At 46.8% G+C, this 9,369-nt stretch overlaps 2 protein-coding genes across 6 annotated transcripts in view; one reads left to right on the top strand and one right to left on the bottom strand.

The window, feature by feature from the left end:
- The window catches only part of MFN1 (mitofusin 1), a 21,830-nt gene extending 19,886 nt beyond the window's left edge, over positions 1 to 1,944 (top strand). For all 5 annotated transcript variants that reach the window (XM_014938799.1, XM_014938801.1, XM_014938798.1 and 2 more), the window contains one exon: positions 531 to 1,944. In XM_014938799.1, the coding sequence (XP_014794285.1) occupies positions 531 to 600 (70 nt within the window). In that variant the 3' untranslated portion in view covers positions 601 to 1,944. The remainder of the gene's footprint in view (positions 1 to 530) is intronic.
- A 4,872-nt stretch (positions 1,945 to 6,816) lies between these two features.
- GNB4 (guanine nucleotide binding protein (G protein), beta polypeptide 4) overlaps positions 6,817 to 9,369 on the bottom strand; it is a 26,108-nt gene continuing 23,555 nt past the window's right edge. The window contains exons 9-10 of the mRNA XM_014938806.1: positions 8,805 to 9,021; positions 6,817 to 7,153 (exon numbers count right to left, since the gene is read on the bottom strand). Coding sequence (XP_014794292.1) covers positions 7,047 to 7,153; positions 8,805 to 9,021 — 324 coding nt within the window. The 3' untranslated portion in view covers positions 6,817 to 7,046. The remainder of the gene's footprint in view (positions 7,154 to 8,804; positions 9,022 to 9,369) is intronic.

The following is a 9,369-nucleotide window of genomic DNA, read 5'->3' on the forward strand; positions in this document are numbered from 1 at the left end:
GAAAGGAGGGGGCCCAGGGGGTGCAGCAATTCCCACTTTCTTCACCTGTCCCTGGACAGTTAAATAAATGCATGTTTCTATGTAGGTGAGTGAGCAAAGCTCCAAAAATAGTCTTTCTTAGAAGATTTTTTGGCTCTTTTTTATTTTATGGGAGAGGTGGCTTTCTGAAGAGTAGGTGGGTAGAATCTGTAGGTAAATTAGGGTGGGGGCTTCCCCCAGACTCCTCCCCTGGGAGAAGGGCAGCACTGGGAGTCGCTCAGAGCCCATACTGGTATGATTTTTGACCTCTATTTGGTGTTTATGGGAGAGAAACTCCCAGCAGGAGGTGGTTTGGGGCCTGAGGAGCAGCCTCGGCCTTAATTCCATGTTCTTCCCCCCTGGCCCTGGGGGGGCTCTTGCCTGGAGTTTCTCCTGTGGTGGGTTTTGGGTGGGTTTGGGGACCAGAGGAGGGAAGTTACAGCTTGGGGTTGATTCTGCCTCCCCTCCCCTCACTGTACAAGTAAATCCCTCCCTTTTGTTTGTTTTTCCAGAAATAAAGCCATTCACCTTGAGAATGAACTAGACGGCTTTACAAAGCATTTTCTTCAGAAGAGTAAATAAAGCATCGTTGCTGACTTTCCTGGTGATCCTTTGTAGGACAAAGTAGGAAATTTTACAGATTACACTTCTCCTCTGTGGAGTCACATGAAATGATTTATATTTTAAATGTTACTTTGATGACACTTGTTTAATTACTGTAAAACTGGGAGGGTGAAGCGAAGGGAAGAGGTGTGGTGTCTGAGTGCTATGTTAGTTTGGCGGATTTTTGAGTTAAAAAATTACCTTTAAACAAACACTAAAATTCTTTGGGCACTTAATAAAAACCAATTAAGGATTTGGGTTTTTTAATTAGTATGTAGTGGTGGCAGGTCTGGCTTCCTGGCATCCAGGAGCTGGTGCAGGGAGAGAGAGCTCATCACGGCCTCGCCGGCTCCTCTTCTCCGTCACTCAGGAATTAGCCAGGGATGGAGGAGGATTTTTGTGTGTGTTTGTGTGTAATGAAGGGAAATAGAAGCTCTAGCACGAGGTGAGGACTTTTGGAAGCAGATGAGATGGGGCTGGGCAGAGGTTCCTCTTCCTCAAATGGAGTGGAAGATGGTCATTCGCTGATGAAAGGCGCTGGTTTCCCCTCTGGCTGCCACTCAGTAAGTAAAAATCAACTTATTTGACCAAATTTGGCAGATTTCTGACAGTTGATGAAGCGGTGAAAGGGTCAGTGGCTGGACCCCAGGCTGAGGTGTCACTGTCACCAGGTTCTGGTGCCCAGGGGTGGGAGAAGGGGCCCAGCTGGTGGCCTTGGCTGGTGATGAGAGCTCTGGGGGGGCCGGGGGGTGTGGGGCTGGAACCCAGAGCTGCCCTGGGGTCTGCCCTCGGGGGGAGCAGCTTCACCTCCAGCAGCACAAAGCCTCTTTTTTTTTAAAAAAAAAAACAAACCACAACTATATGTTTTTTGCTGTTGCCATCTGCAATCATTTAACACCTTTTTTTTTTTTTTTTTCTAACTAGACTTTTATCAAAAGTAACTTATTTTAAAAGAGAAAGCCTTTTCGGAATATTTCTATATTTTTACGGCAGCGTTAACACGACTCAATGAAATATGCAGCTTTAAAAACTGAGCTGTGGGGATTTGCTATTTCCAGTAATTAAGGGCTATTTTAAATAGATGTAAGATCTGATGCTGGAGGCAGGTAACGGTGGGGAGCTCGGGGACGCTGCTGTCACCGCGCTGTCACCTGCTGCTTGGTCCTGAGGCTCTGGGGTTTGGGGGGAAACTGTGAAATCCAGGACTGAGGAGGAGCCCGGCCTTTGTGTGGGAGAGGGGGGTTTCATGCTCTTCTTCTGGAGCACTTTTGTGGAGTTGCATGTGTTCTGCAGCTATTTATTAAAAAGAAATCCTACCCCTTGGCTCCGGGAAGTTCTTTGGTACCTGCAGGGAAGGGGGGCAGTTTCTTCAGGTAACATTTTGCTGTTTAACACCCATCATGTCTCCCCTACCATAAGGTAATTAAGAAGCAAGAATTAATTGCAGGAAGGGTGGGTCTGTCCCCACCGAAGCACCCACGAGTGACACCCTCTGGTTAAAAGCACTTGTTTATTGGTTACAATATCAACTCATGGCAACATCTTTCACTGAGCCACTGTACAAATACAAAGAAAAAGATCCATCGTGGGAAAAAAAAAAATAAAAATAAAAAGCTATAACCAGAGTTAGTTCAGAGCCAGGGATTTTTTTTTTTTTTTTTTTTTTCCACAGGGAAGTCTTTTTACAACAGCACTGGTAAAGAACAAATGGCACAAGTCCCTGGTTGGTTGGTTGGTTTGTTTAATAGCTTAAATAAAAGCTTTTTAAGACTGTTTTCTGAATACATACACAATCCAAAGGCAGTGCAGGATCACTTCATAATGGGTGTAACGTTACCCAAGGGTTTCCAAAGTAGTCAGCAACTAGTTAAAAAAAAAAAATAATTCCAAAAACCAACCCCCAAACTGTAGCTGATGAGAAATGCCCCAAACTAAAGGCAAATTAAAATCAAGCATGTTTAGAAGCACTTTGTTTTGGACTCCTTTGGATGTCATATGTACTACAAGTGTTCAGATGCTTTTATTATTTTTTTTTTTTAATTTAAAAAAAAAAAGAGAAAAACACAAATAGAGCACCATCGTGTAAGTAAAACAAAGGCTTGAAATATCTAAGACTATTCCACCGAAGTCCATATTAGTTCAAACCTAACCATACTGTGTGGTATAAGGATGTCAGGCACATGTACTCTGATATCAGTTCTATCATTAGTAACACTGCTCACACATTTACCAAACGACACCGCAGGGGGTTTTACAGAAACCAGCAAATCGCCTTGAAAAAAAGTTATAAAAACAACAACAACAACAAAAAAAAAAAGAAAGAAAGAGGCTCGTGGTGCCTGTGAAGTGGAGGACGTCGATTCCCCGCATGCACGCCCCGGGACGGGATACAAAGTGCACCATCATCAACCCATGCTTTAATTACTTGGACAGGAAATGCTATCATCTCAGAAAAAAAAAATTAAAATAAAAAAAAAAATAAACCTAACCCAGTCATTCTCTACAAAGACCATTTATAATGACTCCAGTGAGGCAGAAAAGTCTCACCAACAGCTCACAGCACAGCCCAGTTATTCCATTTTTAAGGAGAAAAGGGGCCGTGGCACATGGACCTCCTGGATTTGCCGGACTCCGCGCCGTATCCACAGAGCCATGGAGGGAAGAGGGGAAAAAAGCTCTGGAGAAGGATGGGAAGAGGCCGGGGGCACTGGAGGAGCACAGTCCCAGCCACACCACACCACCCAGAACCTGCTCCTGGTCTCCAGCATCATCTCAACCACCTGAGGGACATCCGGGGCTACGTGGGAACAAGCCCCAGGTGGGCACTTGCCTGATTCAGATTCTCCATTGCAAAGTTAAAGCCAGATCAAAAAAAGCTGCCCAAAAAAACAACTGTACTGGAATAAACTAAAAGTCTCCTACCACAAAAGCCCACGGGTCCTTCCCAAGGCAGAAGTGACCCTTTGGAAGAGGCTGGGAGCAGCTCTCCATTCCTCCATTGCTGTAATTACACCCAAATTACCCCCAAATGGGGATAATGATGTCATTTGGCAACAAACTTTTAACGAGAGGTTACGATGGAGCTGCTGGCGCTGCACAATCTGCTGCCTGAGTTAAAACAAGCAGCATCCTACGGCCTCCCTCCTGCTCTTTGACATTCCAAGCAGGGAATAAAACCTTTTAAGTAAAAGCTACAAACTGGAATAAACTAAAAGTCTCCTACCACAAAAGCCCACGGGTCCTTCCCAAGGCAGAAGTGACCCTTTGGAAGAGGCTGGGAGCAGCTCTCCATTCCTCCATTGCTGTAATTACACCCAAATTACCCCCAAATGGGGATAATGATGTCATTTGGCAACAAACTTTTAACGAGAGGTTACAATGGAGCCGCTGGTGCTGTACAACCTGCTGCCTGAGTTGGAGAGGAAAGGAGCAGCATCCTACGGCCTCCCTCCTGCTCTTTGACATTCCAAGCAGGGAATAAAACCTTTTAAGTAAAAGCTACAAAAGGTCATTTTATCACCTCCCTCAGAGCAGGAGGAGTTTGAGCTTTTACCCTTAAAACCGCATCCATTTTACAGGGACATCAACCTGGAGAGGGCACTGGTGGCCCATTAGAAACAGCGATGCCACGACCTGTGCGAGCTCGTTATTTGGCCTCATCACAACAAGGTGTGACACTGAATCTCCAGGCTTTAAAATAAAAATGATCTAAACTATATCCAGGAGAGAAACAGGGAACAGCCCCCGGGCAGGACCCCTCAGAAGCTCCCTACAGGTTCCCAAGGAGCCTGGTCTCCCACATCCCCAGGAGTGGCCGGGCTCCTGCCACCTCCCCTCGTCCCCAAGGAGCCCCAGCAGCTCCTCGGGTGATGCTTTTGGAAACCTCGTTAGCCAGCCGTCAGCATTCCTTAATTAGTCATTTTAAAAGCAGCTGAATGCTTAATTCAGCAGCTTAATTCCAGAGAATCCCCCATGGAACAAGGCTGACACAGAACAAGACACCCCCAGGAGAGCCCTTACCACCTTCACCTCAGCTTTTCAGAAAAGTTACACACATTTCTAAAATTGGGGTGGGTTTTTTTTGAGTTTCACAAGTAGAAACCACTTTTAATACCAGAATGTAAAAACGGCACCTGTCTCCACAAAGGTGGGCACTAGGAAATTGGTTCAAAACACACTTCTATGGAAAAAAAAAAAGAAAACTTTTTAGAAAAGGGATATTTTCTTAAAATCCCTTAGTAACAAATCTCCAGAATGAATCACTCAAGGCAGCTGCGAGTTTAAAAAATAAAAAATAAAATAATAATCAAGTGCACCACTGACAAAATGAACCAGGTCTGCAAGATCCAAGGAGCCCCTCGCTCCAGAGAGGGGGAGAGCCCCGAGACCCCCCTGCTCAGGGTGGACGCTGCTCCCCCCATCCAGGAAAAATACCCAGGAAATAGGTATTTTTTTCTTTCCCAGCACAAGATGCGCTCTTTTTTTTTTTTTTTTCTTTTTTTTTTTTTTTTTTTTTTTGTAAAAAAAAGTGACTTTACTGTGATTGGTACATTTATTGGCACCTTCACCGTTACAGACATGGCAAGTTTACAGGCACAGGCTGGAAGTGCTGCAATCATTTGGGATTACAAATGTCAGAAACTTGACAAATGGGCACCTCAAGCCCCAGAGGTTTTTTGTGGGATGGGAGATGTGGGGCTCTGCCACCCACTGCTTGCCCCACACATCCCCAGGGCTTCGGCGGGGGGGCAGAGCAGCCTCCCCTCCCAGCCTCTTCATCTGAAATTCACCTTATCTTTAAAATAAGTCACTTAAGAGAAGCCAATAGACCAGAACTCCCCGTCCCAAAATTCGGGTTCCCAAGGGAACATCCATTGCCAGCGCAGGCACCAAGAAGTTAATTAACCTCCCCGGTTAATGGATGGGCATCCCTCACTTGATTTTCCTCTATGCTCAACTCTGCTCCATCAGAACCTACCACTTATGGGCCACTGCCACCAACATCAGAATAAAACCAGGGCCACTGCCACCAAAATCAGAATAAAACCAGGAAATGGCTATTTACAGTGTGGGAGCCGCAGAACAATTAGCATCTCAATTAACTCCCCCCTGGCCCCGAGCCAGGGTCTGACAGGCTCACGCAGGGAAATGGGGTGATTTGGTTGGTTTTCAGTTACACGATTCCTTTTACAATTCCCCCTGCACTTCACTGACACCAAGCACTTTTGGTTGTGGCCCCCCCTCATTTGGAGGGGGATTACAGGTGATTAACCGTGCATTTAATTGAAATCTAGAAGAATTTCCCAGCCTCCCTGACCGTCTGGGCTGATTGTGGTCACAGAGGGGGCTCTGCAAAGGCACCGCTCCCCGCACACCCAGCACCTGCCCCATGGGTGTGTGAGCACAGCTCAGCTGGGGCTGGGCCCAAACTTCCTCACTTAATTAGAGCTGAATTATCCCAATTAAAAGCTCTCAGCCCCTTAAAGGCAGCGACACAGGTGGTGTGGCTTCCACACCCACAGACAGCGTGGAATAACCGCTGCGAAAAGGTGCAGCAAGGAAGCTAATACTTCTGCAACAGGATTATTATTTTGTTTTTTTTTTTTTAATTTTAGTTTTTCATTATTTCTGCTGCAGTTGCAAGTCTGCCTGGCGTTAACCCCTTGGTGCCTGGAGGCCACTGACTGCCAATGGATGCCCCAGGAACCACTGGCTGGAAGGAAGAGCCCCCCACGATTAAAAACAGGCAGAGAGGGTGAAGGAGGGAGTGAATAAGGCGGCAGGTATTCACTGGGAGGCTCCAGGGCCTTAAAATAAAAAAAAAAAAAAATTCAAATGCCTTCCATTATAAAAACACATACATACCATTGGCTTCACTTTATCTACAGGAAATTCACAAAAACATTTAAAACAGCAAGTCTAGTTCATCCACTACAAAACTCAGAAGTGACATCTCGGGTTAAAAGCAAAGCTATAAATGTAGTTTCCTTAAAAAATGCCAACGTATTTCTTTACATACAGACAAATGTTACATGATTGGCTGCTATTAATGTGTATATTTCTGTTATGTACAAAATAAAAGTACAGGATTAGCAGACTGAGCACAAGCAAAAAACCCTTCAAGGACAATCGAACCAAACCACCAAAAACAAAAAGACTGGCTCTTAGTTTGTCGGTCACCATGATTCCGTGTGCTGGCCCCTTTAAAAAGTCAGTGATTTCTTCCCCCCTCCCCTATTTCTTCACTTGATTTTTTTTTTGTTTTTTCCTAGTTTACAGAAAGCCTTTTTTTTTTTTTGTGTAATAATCAGTGAATAGAAAAACTTCACCTGCAAATACAAGGTAGAAATGTTATTTCACAGCTATAGGCTGCAGCATTGATCTCTCCAGGTCTCAAATGGAGAAGGTACGTGTTTGGCTCCCAGTTAATTCCAGATTCTGAGAAAACTGTCCCAAGACCCTGTAGCTACAGCCATGCCGTCATCAGTGACACCTAAACAGCTGACACGGTTGTCATGGCCAGCAAGGACACCTGGAAAAGAAGAAGTGATGGAAGTTAACACACACAGCACCTCAGGGACGTCGGCTCCTGCTCCTTCTCCCAGGCAAGTCTTCAAATTTGCTAAAAACCATGAACTGCAAGATCTAATCCTGCTTTTTTGTGCTTTACCCTGAAGAACGACACATCGCAAGAGCCAGAGAAGACACTCACCCAGGAGGTTGTACACACAGTACTGCTCCCCTTTTTCTCTCTGCCATTAGGACTTCTCCTTTCTGCCCCAAAGACCTCCTCAGCCCTATCGAGACTCTCTACTTCTTAACCTGGAAGGTTTTTTCCCCCATTTTCCACAACACTGCCATCAAATACTTCAAAAATCCAAAACAATGTCCACATCTAACACCCCGAGTTTCCTGTGATTTGCAAGCCCTAAGGATTAACCCCCCTCCGTGTGTTGTTTCTGCTGTGACTGTTCCAAAAGCAGCCTCTCTTTCCCCACTTTGCTGTTGGTTTCCTCCCACCCCTCTGCTTTCCCAAGGGCTGTCAAACCTCAGCCTGGCCCTGTCCCTGAAGGAAAAGGACACGTTTGTGTTCCCAACAGCAGGATGGAGGTTGGGAACAGAACCAGGCCCCATGGTTTAACCTGAAGCCCCAGCTGTGCTCTGAACAGCTCTCTGTCCTGACACAAGCCACTTCTTCAAGGACTAAAAGCCTCCACTTCCCCTCTCCCCCAACAGCAGGAGGTCACGGTCCCCAAAGCTCCTGTAACTCATTGCTCTCTGAATCACCTCCTCTGAGGGCTGCGAAACTCAATGCAAACGTGTAATTCTGTGTTCCTTAATTTCACACACTTTGGTGAAATAGGTTTTCTGGACACGGAACGTAATTTTGGAGGCTGTTCCTCAGCCCCAAGAGCTGGAATCTTCCAGCACATGGACATACAACGGCCAACAGCAAGGAGTAGGAGGATCTCACTGTGTAATTCTGGAGGCTGTTCCTCAGCCCTGAGAGCTGGAATCTTCCAGCACACGGACATACAACGGCCAACAGCAAGGAGTAGGAGGATCTCACTGACTGACATATTCACCCCACCCTTGGGATCATCGAGTCCAACCATCTCATTTACCCTACACATAGAACCATTCAGGTTGGCAGAGACCCTTGGGATCATCGAGTCCAACCATCTCCCCTACTCTACAAAGTCCTCCCCTACACCATATCCCTCAGCACTGCACCTAAACGTCCCTTGAACACATCCAGGGATGGTGACTCCACCCCCTCCCTGGGCAGCCTGTTCCAATGCCCGACCACTCTTTCAGTGAAAAATTCCTTCCTAATGTTCAGTCTAAACCCACCCTGTTGGAGCTTGAAGCCGTTCCTTCTCGTTCTGTCATTAATTACCTGGGAGAAGAGACCAGCCCCAACCTCTCCACAGTGTCCTTTCAAGTAGTTGTAGAGAGTGATGAGGTCTCCCCTCAGCCTCCTCTTCCTCACACTTCCACATCGTATAGATGGGACCATTAAACGCAATGGAACAACCGGAAAATATGACCAAACAAGAGGACACCACTCCAAAAGAAAGGGGGGGAAAAGAGAAGGATGCAAGCAGATTCCATACCACGGGCAGTGAAGGATTAGGAATATCCCTAGCCCTGGAAATGGGGAATCCCCCCGGGTTGCTCACCTGCTCGCTCCCCTTTCAGGGTGTCCCACACGTTGCAGTTGAAGTCGTCGTATCCCGCCAGCAAGAGGCGGCCGCTTTTGGAGAAGGCCACGGAAGTGATGCCACAGATGATGTTGTCGTGGGAGTACATCATCAGCTCCTGGTCCGCGCGGAGGTCGAAGAGCCGGCAAGTGGCGTCGTCAGAGCCGGTGGCAAACGCGTGTCCGTTGGGGAAGAACTGCAAGTTTCCATGAAGAAACAGGAGTTTTGACACTCTGGTGAGACCTCACCTGGAGTATTGTGTGCGGGTCTGGAGCCCTCAATATAAGAAGGACATGGACCTGATGGAGAGGGTCCAGAGGAGGGCCACGAGGATGATCAGGGGGATGGAGCACCTCTGCCACGAGGACAGGCTGAGGGAGCTGGGGTTGTTCAGCTTTGAGAAGAGGAGGCTCCGGGGAGACCTAATAGCAGCCTTCCAGTACCTGAAGGGAGCTACAGGAAGGCCGGGGAGAACCTGTTTGCAAAGGGCTGCAGTGACAGGACGAGGGGCAATGGCTTCAAGCTGGAGGGGAACAGATTTAGA

Source organism: Calidris pugnax, unplaced genomic scaffold, assembly GCF_001431845.1.
Source record: "Calidris pugnax isolate Ruff unplaced genomic scaffold, ASM143184v1 scaffold52, whole genome shotgun sequence".
NCBI lineage: Eukaryota > Metazoa > Chordata > Aves > Charadriiformes > Scolopacidae > Calidris > Calidris pugnax.